General features: G+C 31.8%; 1 protein-coding gene across 1 annotated transcript in view; it reads left to right on the top strand.

The window, feature by feature from the left end:
* LOC133204226 (sushi, von Willebrand factor type A, EGF and pentraxin domain-containing protein 1-like) overlaps positions 1–20,350 on the top strand; it is a 32,963-nt gene extending 12,613 nt beyond the window's left edge. Inside the window, exons 4-13 of the mRNA XM_061339969.1 lie at positions 1,345–1,410; positions 1,646–1,813; positions 2,026–2,187; positions 4,918–5,076; positions 8,298–8,459; positions 8,761–8,919; positions 9,559–9,720; positions 10,022–10,180; positions 19,500–19,661; positions 20,064–20,350. Coding sequence (XP_061195953.1) covers positions 1,345–1,410; positions 1,646–1,813; positions 2,026–2,187; positions 4,918–5,076; positions 8,298–8,459; positions 8,761–8,919; positions 9,559–9,720; positions 10,022–10,180; positions 19,500–19,661; positions 20,064–20,350 — 1,646 coding nt within the window. The remainder of the gene's footprint in view (positions 1–1,344; positions 1,411–1,645; positions 1,814–2,025; positions 2,188–4,917; positions 5,077–8,297; positions 8,460–8,760; positions 8,920–9,558; positions 9,721–10,021; positions 10,181–19,499; positions 19,662–20,063) is intronic.

Here is a 20,350-nt window from a genome sequence, read left to right as displayed (position 1 = left end):
AGACCAGCCCAAACAAATACAAACGGACATTTGGTTTATGTGGGCGGACAATGGGGCGCGGGGCAAAGTAATCAACAAAGTGACGTGGTGGAAGTCGTCGTTAAAGTTATTGACATAACGGGTACATTTGTATAGCTATTGAATTGAGAGAGAATTTTTTTATGAATGAACATTAAATACATTTTCCTTGTCAATGTAGTGTAAAAATTCTGGTTACGGATATAGAAACATATCTAGATATATGATAATTATAAGAAAGAAATTTTATCTCTACGCAGCACAGTTAAGGCTACAAAAAGGAGGCGGGGCCTAATTTGTACGGTAAAGTTTAACTATGACATCACACAAAACTACCGAATGCTTAAAATACCTCAGAATGAAATGATCTGTAATTTTAAACTGTACCAGAGCATTAAACTGCATCAAAACTTACTATAACATGCTGTTATGTTGTTAGTTAAATACCACACAGCAAGGTATAAACAAGTCACTGAATGCGATGCACTTGGCGATGTGACATCATTTCGTAAAACATGACGCAGTTTGTATGTAGTGAGAGGCGGTTCAAGTAATTTTTTCACAACAAAAAATGTATTTTATTATTGAATAAAATATTATTTGCAGATATTTAAGAGGCTTTTGACTTGGATGCAATGTCTTCATGATTATATTCATACATTTTCTGTACATATCCTATTTAATTGATGCGGCCGTATATTGTACACAAGTATATCGGAGGGTAATGTAAGGGTCTAAATCGATCTAGTGCAAGGGCATCCACTCATTGGATCATAATAAGCTTTAACAAATAAATTTTAGAAGTATTAAGCTATTAGAAGACTGTTGCGATCGTGGTGAAATCTTGAAAATGAATTAATTTTATCTGTATTTAATGCCGTTGACCAGCAAAATATTCAGCATGCGGTCATACAAATATGATTTTAACAATAAAATAGCAAAATTTACATAGGATCGCAGCACTTTTAAGGAACTACAATGCGTGTTCAAAATATTTATAAACTAAACTTAGAATTTTAACTTGGTTAATATCCCCTTGCATTAGTAAAATCCATAGGTTACCTCAATACTGCAAGTACATGTATGATTATGTGCTAACATCACGTGAATGGGGCATCACGTGACAAGTCTAAATATAAAATCTAATCGTCCTCAATATGTAGTTAATAACCATAATTACATTCGTCTGCTATAGATTAAAGTACTAAAAAAGAACCGCCATCCTGATTAAGAATATATTTTTAATCACAAAAATTGCCGATATTTCCATTGCGCACCTTAACTGTACTGCGTATTTGTAAAGTAAGGTAAGCTCATTCCCTGTAGGCACGCCTTGCAATGGTACGGAAAGATGTTCACCTGATTGGCCAAGGAGCAGATGCATTTCTACAGGTATTACATATTCTTCTACATACATGTACATGATATTGATAGGTTTCTTTGCTAAATCTTTAAAAATATTTGACAAAAATTGTTCTTTTTTGCAATATCCCTATAACCATTACAATACAACAATCGATGATAAAGGAAGACTATGCTCATTGTTATTATTTCGTTGTCATGAATCTTTTCTTGACTCCATTTCTCCCAGGATTTCCTTTAAAACTATGGTAATGCTAAACTTTAGATTGTCCAATCCCTCCTGACATTGGCAATGCTTATAAACTATACGAAGGATTAACTAATGGAAGCAAAGCATTGTACTCTTGTAAGACTGGATACACTGAAAGTTCTGATGACGTTATAATTAACTGTGTTGACGGTACATGGTCTATGACTTCAATGTTCTGTAAAGGTATATTGTGGATATGAAAAAGACGTCTGTGAATAATTATGATATAAAACTGTAATAGTAAAGAAATCAATTTCAATCGATAAAATAAATCATTTATCAGGATTAAAGAAAATCAAATTCTTACACATTTTGTTCTTTTAATATTTTAATATTGATTTTTTTTTTAATTTTTTTTTTTTTTTTAAAATTTTAAATTCTTTCAAATTTTGAAGCTGTTTGCACATCACCTCCAGCAATTGAAAATGCGGCAGTTTTTGTTCAGGACAATAGAGCAAAATATTACTGCTTAACGGGATATTTCGCCATTGAAAATACAGTTGACATTATTGAATGCAGCAACAGAATCTGGCCGTCACCTGATTTTAAATGTATAAGTAAGGATCATGGTCTATATACATGGATTATTTAGTGACTAAAATTAAATTTCATGAGTAAATGCGAGTAAAATTGTATTCTTATGTTTCTACAGAAAGCCCTGATATTTGGGGTGCCTTTAAAAATCAGAAATATATTTCTTCAATGCTATATTAATAGAGGGCACGAAAACGTATACTTGAAGTATTGCAAGTCAGAACATTATACGAAAATATGTAAGACATTATGTACGTAATTATTTTACTATGTTAATTAATATAGTATGATTATAGTAATAACAGTCCCTGAAACGTTCTACTTTCCCATTTGTCCGTTCGCTCACCGTTCGTTCACCGTTCGTTCAGCGTGCGTTCACCGTTCGTTCACCGTTCGCTCTCCGTTCACAGTTTTGCGTTCACCGTTCACCGTGCGCTCGCGTTCACCGTTCACAAAGCGTTCAGCGTTCGCTCTTCGTTCCGTTCACTTTGCGTTCAACTTGCGTTCAGCGTTCACCTATCGTTCAGTTTTCATTGCCATTCGGAACTCCGAAGTGAAAGGACTTATCTTTTTGTAGTTAAGGAGTTACAGGTTTCTTTTAAATTTATTAACTAACATATCGTGTTTGAAGAATCATTATTTCATGAGGAAAAATATCTACGATATATATTTTTATTATTTTAACTTAGCTGTTAGGTTATTTATTAAATTACTCTGGAAAATAAATGTTGTTACAAGCACATTCTGTACCTATGTAGAACGATGCTGAAATATTAAATTTAACTTAGTGCAATGTGGAAATACTTCAAGCACTGCAACATTTTGTTGTTTTGTTAAAGACGACAAATCATTAAGGGAGATATAATTATTCAAGTCAAATAATTACGCAGCAAAATTACGAAAATATTTATTTCTAATACGTTTTTTTTCAATTACTACGGAAAATATAATAGAACTAGTACTAGTTCTGAGAGTTATACATAGTACTGCGGATATCCTGTTAATTTATTATCTTTAGAACGAATTAAATTGAGTGTGGTTAAAGGAAATATTTATTTAAAATGAAATGCACTACAGAATTTCTCTACTGTAATATGTAAAGTATATAGTTATAGAGAAAAAAAACTTTCTTCACCGTAACTTAATATGTTTGCTAATCGATATGATTAATACCCCCCCCCCCCCCCTTTCCCCCTAAATCGGTGACTTAGTCAGTACCATATTTCCAGAATGTTTTAATTAACATTTTAAAAAAAAAAAAAGCTGCTACGGTCTTTTTTAGAAAAAAAAATTCAGTGTCAAAACAAACATGCATCTAAAAAAGTCACAAACCAATAGTAGATCAAAATGTACAGGTGTCGGCGGTGGTATTTGAAATTGGCAGAGAGTATGTTTCACATTCAAGTGTTAATGCCTAATGTATTTTACTAATTTATTATTCAATTGTTGGAATCAAATCTAGAAATGATAAAAATAAATGTTATAACTTGTTGGAAATACTCGCACTTCGTCTTCGATGTGACGAAACTTTCACACCTGCACAGTGTCGAATGATTTTGATTGACAGGACAACCACGTGGACTTCGTGTGAACTTGAAGCAGGAAAATAAAAAAAAAAACAAGTATGACTGTCAAACAAATGGATATGATTTGTTGATAAAAAAAAGAGTTACTTTCACTGTCTGATATATTTAGAAAAAAATTTCCGAGTTTTTGTTTGATATAGGTACAAACATTTGGTGAAGCCTGAAAGGAGGGGGGTGGGCTAAAACTGAATATTACTCTCTCTCTCTCTCTCTCTCTCTCTCTCTCTCTCTCTCTCTCTCTCTCATTTGTCTGTTTAATAAAAACTATAACACCATATTACTTAAATATCAAGTTCTGAAAATTGAATTTATAACAAATAATATGAATATGTATCTTTGTGTCATCATGATCTTGTTCGAGTATAATCACGGCCATCTAGAGATGCATGTAAACGTCTGCTCAATAAATCATAATGAAAAATAGAAATGACACATAATATATTATTGTTTTAAATATTTAAAATACGAGCGTATAAATGTAATTAATTTTTTTTTCATTACTTTACACGAAATCGCCTTGACACGGAGATATATATATATATATATATATATATATATATATATATATATATATATATATATATATATATATATATATGAATATAAGTTACAACCGCTTTAATTCATTCTATAAATCATAAGATTTCTCTGATTTGTTATCAACTAAGAATAAACATTTTTATTTTCCAACTAAAAACAATATCTTTTATACTTCAGCGTTCGGCAACAATTGCAATGTTTTAATGCGATAAAAATCGTGTGTTTTAAAACTTAATGTGCATGCATCGTCTTTCTGAGGACAATTTTGGAGAATTTATTTTATTGACTTAATTATTCATTCATTTATTTGTTTACTTATTTATTATTATTTTTTTGGCACCTGACATTATAAATACAATAAAATAGTTTCAATGCAAGAAAAAAGATCAGAGGCATTCCGAATATATCGTTCATCTTGCGATCACCGTTCGTTCACTGTTATTTTTGCGTTCGCGTTTGCGCTCCGTTCGCGTTCTGCGTTCGCTCACCGTTCACCGTTCACACATCGTTCACCAAGTTGCGTACAGCGTTCACACATCGTTTACTCACCGTTCGTTCAGCGTTCGCTCACCGTTCAAGTGGGAAAGTAGAACGTTTCAGGGACTGTATACTATGTTTTCTATATAGAATCCTGTCCCGATCCTCCATCCATTACTAATGCTAACGTCATGGTCTCTAACAATGTTGCTTTGTATTCCTGTCTTGAGGGGTTTCTTCCAAAATCTGGAACCAGCTCAATAAAATGCTTACTATCTGAGTGGCAAACAACAAATTTCAGTTGCTATGGTAAGAGGAGTCTTTTTTCTAATTTTATTCGTAACTATGTTGTTTGAGAATAACCTTCTTTTGACAGTTATATATATTATTATTTTTTACCTACTTCATTAGATACCCTTGAAATAGAGTTACTAAGAAGGTTCTATTGTTATGATTTCTTGAATAGAAAGAAAAGTGATTTAAATAAAACTACAGTTGTATTTGAGTATAAGTAAAAACTTCATTCATATGACGTGAAAATAAACTTGACAAGGCATTTATGTTGCAATGCGGAAATATATTACAGCTGTAATTATCATTTAAAGACGTACAACACACTGGGGGAGATAACTCTTTGGATTTCAATAAAACGTTTAACATAACGTTAAATTTGACGTTAATTTTGAAGCGAAGCGTCAAAATGACGAGCGATACGATCCCGATGTAATTAATGTAAAAAAAATAGAATAGAGGTTTTTATTGTTTTTTCTTTAGAAATACCAAATCCTATCCTTGATCATTTGCGCAATTGCAATAAATCCCCCCCCCCTTCCATAAAAAAGACAGGTTCCTTAAACTTCTTTAATTTAAATTTAGTTAATCAATTCTTTAATATTTTATTTATAATATACAAAAAAGGCAATACTTTAATCTAAAAATGTTAATGCTACTCTACATTGCTTTTTCCCATTACAATCGGCAGCATAACATTAAGAATAAATGTTACCGGTATGTCTAAATATTATCATATACAAAAATAAACAGTTTCTATGCTTTTCTTTTCTTTGAAAACAAAATGGAAAAGAGTAACCGTTTTCAGAAGGTCACTGATCAAAGAGAAACAACTCTAAAAATGTAGAGGTGTATGTCTTTTTTCCCCTCAGCTGAGTTATTCCTCTTGTTTTCCGAAGAATTATGGATTTTTTCCCTGACAAATACACAGATACATTTACAGTGTGTTGCAAGGAACACAAGAACTGAAAGCCAAAGTTTTTACAAATTAAAGTAAGAATCAACAGTGAAAAATTATTTACTGAAATTAATACAACGGTTTCGCCCCATTGAGAAAATCTTTTACTGTAAACAGTTTCAGTTCGCATTTCCTCGAAAAAAAAAACCCGATTGATACCAATGTAGATGATACCATTGTAGATGATTCAGGCACATGAATATTTTTAATATTGATAAATAATTTATAATTTGGAACAGTTAAAGTTGATATGAACGAATACATCATTTCCATTTATTGAAACAACAGAAGGATACAATATCGAGGGGGGGGGACCCTCTCGTTCGAAAACAGAAATATATGTACATATATTCCATTTTCATCACAACAGAGTTGTACATACACCACTGTTAATTGGTTCACTTAAAAATTAATATTCAATACAAGTAGAAGTCATATAAAGGTTAGAAACTGCATCTGTGTGCATGAACTCCAAACCGGACACGTGGTCATAGAAGCCTTAGAAAAGTTGTTTTACTAAATATATATATATATAAATAATATTTAGAATAACCAAAAATATTAGTGGTCAATATTTAATCTGTATACACGAATGAAGGACATTACTTTAGGAGCTCAATATGCCAGTTACATGTATATATACATGTATTATGCAGACGTTACCGATGTTTTTTTTTTCAAGCTCGAATGTCCTGCATTGCAGAGAAAAATGGAGGAGGGGGGGGGCTTAAAATTTCAGAAATTGCTTATTCATCTTCATTTAAATGCAGATGTAAAATTTTATATTTGTGATAAATATAATGTACATTACATATTTTAAGTAAAAGATATTTTTCGGCCAGGAATTTTTATTAGTATTTGTAGAATCATAGCATTGCTTTCGTCCCAAGTCTGAAAGACGCTGTGAGAAACGTAACTTACGGAGAAAGGAGGAGGGGAGATTTTCCGCTATAAATTCAAAACGCGTCGTTTAAAAAACTTTCAAAAAATTATCAAGAACATTTTGATCATCAGTTACAAGAAGAAATTATTTTTTTTCAAAATTAAACGACAGATTTTTTCATAAAAAATCATTTCATTTGAAAATCACGCATTTTTCAATGCAAAAAATGAATGATAGGTTTTCAGTTTAAATTCTTCAAGATCGTTTTTCTCGAAATGTATCTCTACAAATTCACTTTGTTTGTGTGTTAATAGTTAAACGAATGATTCAGCAAATTTTGACAGCTAGGCTAACCTTAAATAATTTAAAACTAGAGGCACTGTGAGCACTGAGCTCACTAAATGATACCCCCCGCCTCCCATATGATTATAATGGCAAAGTCCATGTTTTGCTCTCGGAAACCCGAAATAAGTGTCAGATCAAAAAGTAAAATAAGAGGTGCACAATGGCATTATGTAATAAAGAATCTGTGAAAGTATCATTAAATTTTATTCAGTGGTATAGGAGGAGTTGCGGATAAGAGATGGGTACCCTTCAATATTATAGAAGGAATGGCAGTGTCCATCTTTTGCTATGGGAAACCCGAAATATGTGTCCGATCAAAAAGTAAAATAGGAGGTGCACAATGCCACTATGTAATAAAGATTCTATGAGAGGTTCATAAAATTTCATTCAGTGGTATAAGAGGAGTTGTGTATAAGAGATGGGTACCCCAAAGCGTAACAGACGGACGGACGGACGGACATCCCGATCACTATATACCCTCCCACTTTTCAAGCGGGGGGTATAATAGGGGATTTTATAGTTAGTTGGTTTAAATTTTTTTTGTACTCGTGATCAGCCAAAGGGGTGTAACTTTAGGAACTTCCTGTCCAAATTCGGCTCGAACGATTTTGACCAAAATGTACATACACATAGTAGATATTGTCATGTATAATATCTACAAAAAGAGCGAAAATTAAACGCCAGGAAATTTTTGAGGTAGGTGTGTTGTACATCCTTAATTGCTTGCAACAATCACAAAATGCAGAGAACATAATAATAATATATATAATTAGATGATTTATTTTGATTGGAAAATTTTCATGGATTGCATTAAAAAATAAGTTTTATTTCGTTGTTGGTGGACACGCATGACACTTTTGATTGAAAGTTTTCAAATCTCGTAGTGTGTAGAGGGTACATAATCTATGAAGTGAATGTTCTGTAAAGTATACTGTTAATATGATATATAAAAAATCTAATAGTTCAAAAATCGTTTTCACTTGATAAATTTAATTATTCATCAGAATTTAAAAAAATCAAATTCTAACACACTTTTGTTCTCTTAATTTGAAGCTGTTTGCTCATCACCTCCAGCAATCGAAAATGCAGCAGTTTTTGTTCAGGACAATAGAGCAAAATATTACTGCTTAACGGGATATTTCGCCATTGAAAATACAGTTGACATTATTGAATGCAGAAACAGAATCTGGCCGTCACCTGATTTTAAATGTATAAGTAAGGATCATGGTCTATATACATAAATTACATATAACAGTGACTTAAATTTTAATTCATAAATAAATGCAATTAAAATTGTATTTTTATGTTCCTACAGAAAGCCTTGACATTTGGGATGTCTTTTAAAATCATAAATACATGTATATCTTTTCTTAAATGCTTTATTAATGGGTTGCACCAAAACATATATTTAAAGTATTGCAAGTCAGAAAATAATTCGAAGATCTGTAAACCATTATGTAATCTTAGTTATTTGACCATGTTTATTAATAGTAATTACACTATGTTTTCTATACAGAATCCTGTCCTGATCCACCATCCATTGCTAATGCTAACGTCATGGTCTCTAACAATGTTGCTTTGTATTCCTGTCATGAGGGGTTTCTTCCAAAATCTGGAACCAGCTCAATAAAATGCTTACAATCTGAGTGGCAAACAACAAATTTCAGTTGCTATGGTAAGAGGAGTCCTTTTTCCTATTTTATTCGTAACTATGTTGTTTGAGAATAACCTTCTTTTGACAGTTATATATATTATTATTTTTTACCTACATCATGAGATACCCTCGAAATAGTTACTAAGAATGTTCTATTCTTATGATTTCTTGAATAGAAAGAAAAGTGATTTAATTAAAACTACAGTTGTATTTGAGTATAAGTAAAAACTTCATTCACATGACGTGAAAATAAACTTGACAAGGCATTTATGTTGCAATGCGAAAGATATTACAGTTGTAATTATCATTTAATTGCTTGCAACAATCACAAAATGCAGAGAACATAATAATAATATATAATACGATGATTTATTTTGTTTGGAAAATTTTCATGGATTGCATTAAAAAATAAGTTTTTTTTCGTTGTTGGTAGACAAGCATGACACTTTTGATTGAAAGTTTTAAAATCTCGAAGAAGACGTTATATTAGCTGTGTAGAGGGTACATAGTCTATGACGTCAATGTTCTGTAGAGGATACTGTTAATATGACACACAAAAAAATTAATAGTTCAGAAATCGTTTTCACTTGATAAATTTAATTATTCATCAAGATTTAAAAAAATCAAATTCTAACACATTTTTGTTCTCTTAATTTGAAGCTGTTTGCTCATCACCTCCAGCAATCGAAAATGCAGCAGTTTTTGTTCAGGGCAATAGAGCAAAATATTGCTGCTTAACGGGATATTTCGCCATTGAAAATACAGTTGACATTATTGAATGCAGCAACAGAATCTGGCCGTCACCTGATTTTAAATGTTTAAGTAAGGATCATGGTCTATATACATAAATTACATATAACAGTGACTTAAATTTTAATTCATAAATAAATGCAACTAAAATTGTATTTTTATGTTCCTACAGAAAGCCTTGACATTTGGGATGTCTTTTAAAATCATAAATACATGTATATCTTTTCTTAAATGCTTTATTAATGGGTTGCACCAAAACATATATTTAAAGTATTGCAAGTCAGAAAATAATTCGAAGATCTGTAAACCATTATGTAATCTTAGTTATTTGACCATGTTTATTAATAGTAATTACACTATGTTTTCTATACAGAATCCTGTCCTGATCCACCATCCATTGCTAATGCTAACGTCATGGTCTCTAACAATGTTGCTTTGTATTCCTGTCATGAGGGGTTTCTTCCAAAATCTGGAACCAGCTCAATAAAATGCTTACAATCTGAGTGGCAAACAACAAATTTCAGTTGCTATGGTAAGAGGAGTCCTTTTTCCTATTTTATTCGTAACTATGTTGTTTGAGAATAACCTTCTTTTGACAGTTATATATATTATTATTTTTTACCTACATCATGAGATACCCTCGAAATAGTTTCTAAGAATGTTCTATTCTTATGATTTCTTGAATAGAAAGAAAAGTGATTTAAATAAAACTACAGTTGTATTTGAGTATAAGTAAAAACTTCATTCACATGACGTGAAAATAAACTTGACAAGGCATTTATGTTGCAATGCGAAAGATATTACAGTTGTTATTATCATTTAATTGCTTGCAACAATCACAAAATGCAGAGAACATAATAATAATATATAATACGATGATTTATTTTCGAGTGAATTTTTTTTTATAAATTGCATAAAAAATAGTTTTAGGGATTTTATTTCGTGGTTGGTAGACAAACATGACATATCTCTTCATTGAGTGTTGAATATTTTGGTAAATGAATTACCAGATGTTTATGAAAGCAAATTAATATTTCAATTTACATCTTTTAAATCACACTAGTATGAAATATGTGTACCATTGAAACTTTAAAAAGAAACAAGAAATAATTTTTCATCAGTAAGAACAATTCTTTTTCTGAAGGGTTAACATATGGAAAAGTATCAGACTTATATCAACCGCCCTTATCAGAGGAAAAAATATAAATATAACAAATTAATCTTTTTCTCTATGTACTTTTATAATATACTTTTTATTCTTTATGCCAATTTTGACATCTTAAATTTCCTAATAATGTTACGAGTAATTAATAATAAGCAAATAATTCACTGATTTGTTATCGAAAGAACTTGGTTCCACAAACTTTCCATGTCTGTGATAGTTTTCTTTATTTGAGCATTTTAACACGCATTCTCTGTAAGCACCAAAAAATCTTGGAAACGACATGTCTTGGATTTTGATGAAATTTGCACCACAGGTGTGTCTTGGTACAAAACTAGCAAATATGGAGTCGGAAGTTCCACACGTGCACTCGGTTGCCATGGAGACGGATCCATTGAATTTGGTCATTTTTGGCCCTTTTTGACCAAATGAAAACTTGAAAATTGAGGAAATGTAAACAAACATTTATCGGTATCTAATACACTCAAACAAAACTCATTGGATCATATGATAACATGAACTTTTAAGGAACACAGGGCATATAATCATTTATTCTACAAATATTCCTATTCTAAGAAAAAGGTCATGCAAACTGACATGGTTTCTGAAAATTTGAAAAATGGGGAATTTAGTATTTTTTGAGATCTTTAAGGCTAAATAACAAAAATTGTCCGTGGAAAATTTCCAAATCTTATGTGTGTTTTTATACTGGAGAATTAGTAGTGTCATCTCATGAAAAAATATCAGTGGGCTTTTAATCCTATTTTTAGTAACATGTATCTATAAATAGATATATTTTAGAAAAAATTAAAAAATCGAATTTTGGCAAAGTTTTAGATGTCATTGCTGGATAATTAGGAAGTATATTGTAAAATTTAAGATGTTAATGACAGTAGCTGGACACCACTAGCTGGAGTGGACAATGGTTGAGGGGGATTCCCATTTCTATTTATAGTATCAAGCACCTAAATATAGAGATGTCTCTGAATATTGGGAAAAATGACAGTTTTATGCTAATTGGAAGCTTCATAGAAAAAGTCTTAACAAATATTAAGCTTTCTACAATATGCTCTCAAAAAGAAAATGTGCTTGTACAATAATTGATAAAATATTGAGGATCGACTCTTGTTTCTTTTTATAGCAACAATGGTCTAAAAATAGATTCCTCGAATTATCGAGAAAATGTAGATTTCTTGCACTTTTTCAGGCAATGTTGGATGGAAAAAATGCAGACTAACTGTTATAAACCTAGTGCGACTGACAAGTACTAGAAACCATTGACTGAAATACACACTATTTGAAGGGGGTTCCCTTTTCTATTTTTAGCACAAACATCCATAAATAGAAACATCTCAGCATATGAGGAAAAATTACAATTTTCCACCAGTTGTAAGCGTCATTGAAAAAGTATTCACAAAATATACTGCTGTCTACAATATGTCATGAACAAGAACATTTGGGTAATTAATAATTGACACAATATTGAAGATGGACTCTCTTTTCTTTTCATAGCAACAGTTGTCTAAAAATAGATGCATTGAATTATTTAGAAAATATAGATTCTTGCACTATTTCAGACATTATGGATTAAAAATTTGAATACTCTCTATTATAAACATTATGTGACTGACAAGTACTAGAAACCAATGACTGAAATGCAAAATGTTTCAAGGGGATTCCCATTTCTATTTTTAGCACAAAAAATAAAAACTTAAATATGTCTTAGGAAATGAGGTAAAATAAAAATTTCCACATACTGGAAGCTTCATAAAAAATATTTACAAACAATTTGCTATCTGAAATATTTTAACAACAGGAACTGACAAGTACCAGTGACCATTTACTGTAATGCCCTGTATTTGAAGGGGGTTCCCATTTCTATTTATAGAATCAAACACATTAAAATTTACATCTCAATATATGAGAATAAATAACAATTCTTCAGTAAATAAGCTTCACAGAAAAAAAATTACAAAATAAACTGCTCTCTACAATATATCATTAACAATTAAGAACAGTTGGTCAATTAATATTTGACACTATTTTAAGGGTGAACTTTCATTTTTTATAATAGCAAAATTGTCAAAAAATATCAAAATGCTGTGAGTTATCCAAAATATGTAAATTCTTGCATTATTTCACACATAATGGATGAAAACTTTGCATCCTAACAGTTACTGTTATAACCAATATGTAAAAGAAAAGCACTAGTGACCATTTACTATGTAGATTCTTGCACTATTTACAGACAGTAAAGATAATTTTCCACCAATCAGAAACTCATAGAAAACGTATTTACAAATAAACTGCCCTCTACAATCTGTTAACATCAAGAACATGTGGCTAGACAACACTTTGTATATTATTGAAGGTAGATACTCAATTCTTTTTAAAGCTATAATTGTCTGAAAAGAGATGCTGTGAATTATAGAGAAAATGTAGATTCTTGCACTATTTCAGATATTGTAAAGGGCAAAGAAGAAGGTACAGTTTAAATGCAAATTTAGCCCTGTATTTTTTTTTTAATATGAAATTATGGTCAGAAACTAAATAAATGCTTTCTCAACCATTTAAATTCACATGCAGAAAGATCATACACTTTTTAGCTCAACTGGTCAGAGACCAGAAGAGCTTATGTGATAGTAAGGTGTCCGTCGTCTGTCCATCTGTCTGTCCATATTTCTGTGAACAATGTTTCTAAATGCTACTCCACTTACAGTTTTGGGCTGATTTCAATATATATTGGCACACAAGTAGACTACTTTAAGATACATAATTCTATTCATCAGTTTTTGATTTCGATGAATGGTGTTGCCATGGTTACTAAAAATAGAAATTTCTTTAAAACACTTTCAAAACGCTACTCCTCCTACTGTTTTTTTTTTTATTTCAATATAACCTGGCACACAAATAAATTACACTAAGATATATAATTCTATAAATTGGTTTTGGATTTCGATGAACAGTGCTGCCATGTTTAGTAAAAATAAAAAATTTTGTGAAATACTTTCAAAATGCTACCTTCCTACAGTTTTGGTCTGATTTTCATATAACATGCAAGTAGACTAAACATAAATACAAATTGTCTATCCTTTTCCTTTTTTGATTTTGATAAATGATGTTACTATGCTTAATAAAAATAAAACTTTCTGTAATTTTTTTTTCTAAAGGCTACTTCTCCTACAGATTTAGTCTGATTGCAATAAATCTTGCCACAAAAAGAGACTAAACCAAGTATCATTATTCTACCTAATGCTGTTCCAATGTTTCAAGTCAAGATGCTTCTTTCCTGTTCCTTTTTTATAAGTACAAACCGATAGAGCTACAGTCTCATCAGATACTTCTAGCTTATATATGATCTCCTAATTACCAATTGTGATGTCATGAACCTGTGCATTTTTCTGTATTTTAATTAAAATTTGCAGAAGACATCAATTATCATTGGAATTTTCTTTTAGACAATATGGACCATATGCATCTACTTTCAGTGTTGTTGCTGATTACTGATTACTAAACTATTTATTTTTCCGATTCCTGATTGTCCTAATTCTTGTCTTTGAGCAATGTATTTTCATCTCAAAGTTTATTTTCTCTCTATAATTCTTTTTAGCCAAAGACTCAAAGAGCTTATTCTGTGGCCGTTTCTGTGGTCTGAGTCAACTTTTTGGAATATGGACCATATCTATAGAACCTTTTGGCCAATTTTTGTCAAATTTGTCACAGAGCGTCCTTCGCTGATACCAAACATAGGGATGTGTCCCTTAAACAAGGAGAGATAATTAGGGAAACAAGAGGCCCATGGACCACAAGGCTCAGCTGAGTAACTTTGTCCCTCCTGTTACTCACCAGATCCCCCTCCCCTTGTCATACTTATTGTGGCCCACCCTACCCCTGGGGGTCATGAAATGATTTGAACAATTTAGAATCTACACTACATCTGGAAGCTTCCACATAAGTTTCAGCTTTTCTGGCCCAGTGGCTCTTAAGAAGATTTTTAAAAATTTTCATATATATTTCAATTTAAAACTTTGCTTCCCTATTGTGGGCCCATCCTACCCCCGGGGGCCATGATTTGAATAATTTAGAATTTACACTACCTCGATCCAGAAGCTTCCACATAAGTTTCAGCTTTTCTGGCCCACTGGTTCTTGAGAATATGTTTTAATGACCCAATACTATTTTTGTTCCTTATTGATTTTCTCACCTTGCAATGGGGCTTGGCCTTTAATTTTAACAATTTAAACTCCCCTTCACTCAAGAATTCTTTGTAATAAGGTTGTTTAAAATTCACTTAGTGGTTCTTGAGAAGAAGTTGAAAATGTGAAAAGTTTACAGACGGACGGACAAACGGACGGATGACGGACAACAGGTAATCAGCTTAGGTAAAAGTAGTGGTTGCTTAAACAAATCCTCTTCTTAAGAACCACTGGGCAGATTATCACAAAACTTAATTATATGCTAACATGGATGAAAATATGATGTAGATTAAAAATTGGTGAAGGCATAACCCTGGGGTATTATTATATTACCCAATATAATGACTGGAATTAAGATTTTTTTCAAATGATGCATCTTAGGACCTCATGTCAAGTTGACTCAAAAGTAGGTCACGATGACCTTTTTTGAATTTTGCATGCATTCATCTTTCATTTTATTTTGATGCATATCTCGGACACTTTGAAGTCTCTAATCATCAAAACTTATCAGTCGATGCATCATGGGGCCTTAAAATGTGTCAACGAAAAAGTAGAAAAGTAAGTCACCGTGACCTACTTTCTGATTTTATGGCTAATCATTTTCAAATAAATTACTGTCATTAGTTTAAATACTGAGAGGTTTAGACTGATTAAACCTTGTAAGTTGCATTTAAATTTTGTCAGTATTTATTTTCAAATCATTTTAGAGGCATATTTTGGACACTATGAAACCTAGAATCATTAAACATTGTCAGTTGATGCATCTTGAGTCCTCGGAATGTACCTATTAAAAGTTAGATCACCATGATCTACTTTTAGAATTTCATGATGATATTTAAATATTTCAGATGGTAATTGGCTTAGATTCATCAAACTTTGTCACGGAATGCATCTTGGGTCCTCAGGATGTGTCAAACAAAAGTAGGTCACTTGGATTTTTAAGAGAATATCTAAATATTTGAAAGAGTAAGAGGCTAATAATTTCTCATTTGATGCATCTCGGGATCCCAGACTATGTTAACCTAAAGGTAGGTCACAGTGACTTAATTTTGGAATTTCACAGCTATATCTAAATATTTCTGATAATAAGAGGCTTAGAGTCATCAAACTGTCAGTTAAAGCATCTTGGGTCCTCGAAATTTGTAAACAAAAATAGGTCATGGTGACCCAGCTTTGGATTTTTAAGGCAATATCTAAATATTCCAAATTATAAGAGGTTTACAATCATTAAATTCACAGAGTTTATCCAAAAGGTTGGTCACAGAGCTACTTTTGGGATTTCAAGGCTTTATCTAAATATATAACATACATGTACTAAAAAGCTTAGAATAGAAGTGATACGGTTGTAAAATTTATCAGAAGAGCGATCCTAGGCCCTTGGGTCTCTTGTTAAATTGCCATTTCATTGATCCGTTACAGGGTTATTCTCAAATGACTGTTAAAACCCTCTGGCCTCTTGTATAATTTTGTTGCTATAAATAGAAATGGAAATCCTCATTGATTTTGTGTATTTCAGTTATGAATAGAACTGGAAGTCCTCATTGTTTTTTTTGCGCTTTTCAGTTAATGGTAACTTGTACATGTACTTGTCAGTCTTATTATGGATATTTTACTAGAAAAAGACTTTAATGGTAACCTAACAACAAAGCTTTATGAAAAACGTGATGACTTCAATTTTTCAATCGTCAACTTCCCTTACTTATGTAGCAATATACCCTTATCAACTGCATATGGGGTTTTTGTCTCCCAGTTGACTCGATACGCAAGAACATGATCTACGTATGAACAATTTCTAAAACGAGGCAAGCTTTTGACAAACAAGTTGATGAAACAAAGATATCAACAGTCTCGTTTGAAGTCATCATTTGGCAAGTTTTATGGTCTGTACAATGACCTTGTCAGCAAATACAACCTATCAATAAGTCAAATGCTGACTGACTTTTTTCATGCTTATTGTTAGGAAATTATTTACACACTGAATTGTCTACGGATTTTTCCGGGTTTTTTTGTTTTTGTTTTTTGATCATGACAAGGAGCACACAGCGGGTGTGATCGGTCGGCAGGGGATGCTCACTCCTCCATGGCAACTGATTCCACCTCTGATGTTTTTGGAGGTCCGTGTTTGCTCTGCTTCCGATTTGTATTGTCTAAATGGACTTCGAGCTTGAATACTGTTCGTTATCTCCATATTTCATTTCGTTTTCACCATTCAGTTAGTCTGCAAATTTTCCATCCATGATATCTCAAATAGTGCGAATTTACTTAATACAGCATCTATTTTTAGACAACTGTTGCTAAAAAAAGAATTGTGAGCTATCTTCAATAATATGTAAAGTGTTGTTTAAACAACTGTTTCTGTTATTATTGAAGTATTGTAGATAGCAATATGTTTGTAAAAATTTTTAATGAAGCTTCCAAAATGTGGAAAATTTTTATTTTACCTCATATACTAAGACGTATTTAAGTTTTTGGTTTTTTTGTGCTAAAAATAGAAATGGGAATCCCTTGAAACATTTTGCATTTCAGTCATTGGTTTCTAGTACTTGTCAGTCACATAATGTTTATAATAGAGAGTATTCAAATTTTTAATCCATAATGTCTGAAATAGTGCAAGAATCTTTATTTTCTAAATAACTCACTGCATCTATTTTTAGACAACTGTTGCTATGAAAAGAAAAGAGAGTCCATCTTCAATATTGTGTCAATTATTATTTGCCCAAATGTTCTTGTTCATGACATATTGTAGACAGCAGTATATTTTGTGAATACTTTTTCAATGACGCTCACAACTGGTGGAAAATTGTAATTTTTTTCTCATATGCTGAGATGTTTCTATTTATGGGTGTTTGTGCTAAAAATAGAAAAGGGAACCCCCTTCAAATAGTGTGTATTTCAGTCAATGGTTTCTAGTACTTGTCAGTCGCACTAGGTTTATAACAGTTAGTCTGCATTTTTTCCATCCAACATTGCCTGAAAAAGTGCAAGAAATCTACATTTTCTCGATAATTCGAGGAATCTATTTTTAGACCATTGTTGCTATAAAAAGAAACAAGAGTCGATCCTCAATATTTTATCAATTATTGCACATTTTCTTTTTGAGAGCATATTGTAGAAAGCTTAATATTTGTTAAGACTTTTTCTATGAAGCTTCCAATTAGCATAAAACTGTCATTTTTGCCAAAATTCAGAGACATCTCTATATTTAGGTGCTTGATACTATAAATAGATATGAGAATCCCCCTCAACCATTGTCCACTCCAGCTAGTGGTGTCCAGCTACTGTCATTAACATCTTAAATTTTACAACATACTTCCTAATTATCCAGCAATGACATCTAAAACTTTGCCAAAATTTGATTTTTTAATTTTTTCTAAAATATATCTATTTATAGATACATGTTACTAAAAATAGGATTAAAAGCCCACTGATATTTTTTCATGAGATGACACTACTAATTCTCCAGTATAAAAACACACATAAGATTTGGAAATTTTCCACGGACAATTTTTGTTATTTAGCCTTAAAGATCTCAAAAAATACTAAATTCCCCATTTTTCAAATTTTCAGAAACCATGTCAGTTTGCATGACCTTTTTCTTAGAATAGGAATATTTGTAGAATAAATGATTATATGCCCTGTGTACCTTAAAAGTTCATGTTATCATATGATCCAATGAGTTTTGTTTGAGTGTATTAGATACCGATAAATATTTGTTTACATTTCCTCAATTTTCAAGTTTTCATTTGGTCAAAAAGGGCCAAAAATGACCAAATTCAATGGATCCGTCTCCATGGCAACCGAGTGCACGTGTGGAACTTCCGACTCCATATTTGCTAGTTTTGTACCAAGACACACCTGTGGTGCAAATTTCATCAAAATCCGAGACATGTCATTTCCAAGCCCTATAGTAAATTTGTTGGTGCTTACAGAGAATGCATGTTAATATATTGAAATATGAAGATAACGAACAGTAATCAAGCTCAAAAGTCCATTGAAACAATATAAATTTGGAGGAGAGCAAACACGGACCTCTTAAAACACCAGAGGTGGGATCAGGTGCATGGAGGATTAAGCATCCCCTGTCGACCGGTCATCCCAGCCGTGTGATCCTTGTCATGATCGGACAAACGGAAAAATCCGTAGACAATACAGCGTGAAGATAACGGCCTACGTGTACCAATATGTGTGAAAAACGTCAGTCAACAATCGATTTAATGATAGATTGTATTTGGTTACAAGGGCATCATATCGACAATAAAATTTGAGAATTGTTGATTTATATATAAAAAAAAGTATGCATGCTGGACACATTGTCTTAAGATTCTACATTAAATGAATTATTATTCATACAAGTGAAATATAATTTTTTATAAATCATTCATACTGTATCCAATTCCTTAGATATGTTTCTGAACATTTGAATCAATATTTAGAATTGTTGAAAAACAGATAACGGGTATCATTATATATCTGCACCCTATTGTGAATTTCAGCGTCATCTTGTGGCCCATTGCCTAACATAACAAATGCTGATTTCTTAGTTGATAATGATGTGGCTATGTATGCATGTCGCTATGGATTCAGGCCAACAAATTCGGACAATAAAGTAACATGTGTGTCTGGGGAGTGGACCTATACCAGTCTGAAGTGCCAAGGTTCTTCTTTTTGTCATAAATTCAAAAATATTTTCAGGATTCAATTTTTCTCTGTGTTTTCTATTTTTGCAAACAATTAGGTAAATAACAATATTATAGAAATCATTATTTCTTGTTTGAGAACGATGTTTGTGATTTTCATGGGTCACCCTTTCTCAAAAAGTTACATCCCACGGGCGATGGCTGTCAAAGTACAGGTTCATTGAATCTTATATATTTACGAACCAACACAATTTCGTTTTTCACGAACATTATACCCACGAATTAAAATAATTCCATAATAATCGTGTCGTCTCCTATGGACCATTTTTACCTTTTCGTAAATTCATTTACTGTAATATATTTTTCCTTAAATTTCTTTTCACTTAATGTACAATCAAAATCATGTTTTTCCCTTTTCAGATACATCAAACAGACAAAGAAGCTATGTCACCAATGAAACGCTTGAAGAATGGATAAAAAAGATGAAGGAGGATCTATACGTAAATAAGTCAAAAACCAGTGTCTATAACAGAAGTTTGATAAGTGTGTATGAATCTCGTCCGAGTGCTGTACAGTTAGGAAGTGTTGGGGTCTTTCTGATAAGTTTTATGATAACAGCTTTAATATTACCAGATATAATTGCCCTTGTCAAAAAAGTGTGTCATAAATTAAATAAGACTTTCTGTTATCGTCGGATAAATCAATGA

Source organism: Saccostrea echinata, unplaced genomic scaffold (genome assembly GCF_033153115.1).
Source record: "Saccostrea echinata isolate AGI-Se365-2 ecotype Australia unplaced genomic scaffold, CSIRO_AGI_Sech_v1 ptg000052l, whole genome shotgun sequence".
Taxonomy (NCBI): Eukaryota; Metazoa; Mollusca; class Bivalvia; order Ostreida; family Ostreidae; genus Saccostrea; species Saccostrea echinata.
The sequence above is the reverse complement of the archived record's forward strand: the minus strand, read 5'-3'. Positions and strand labels throughout refer to the sequence as shown.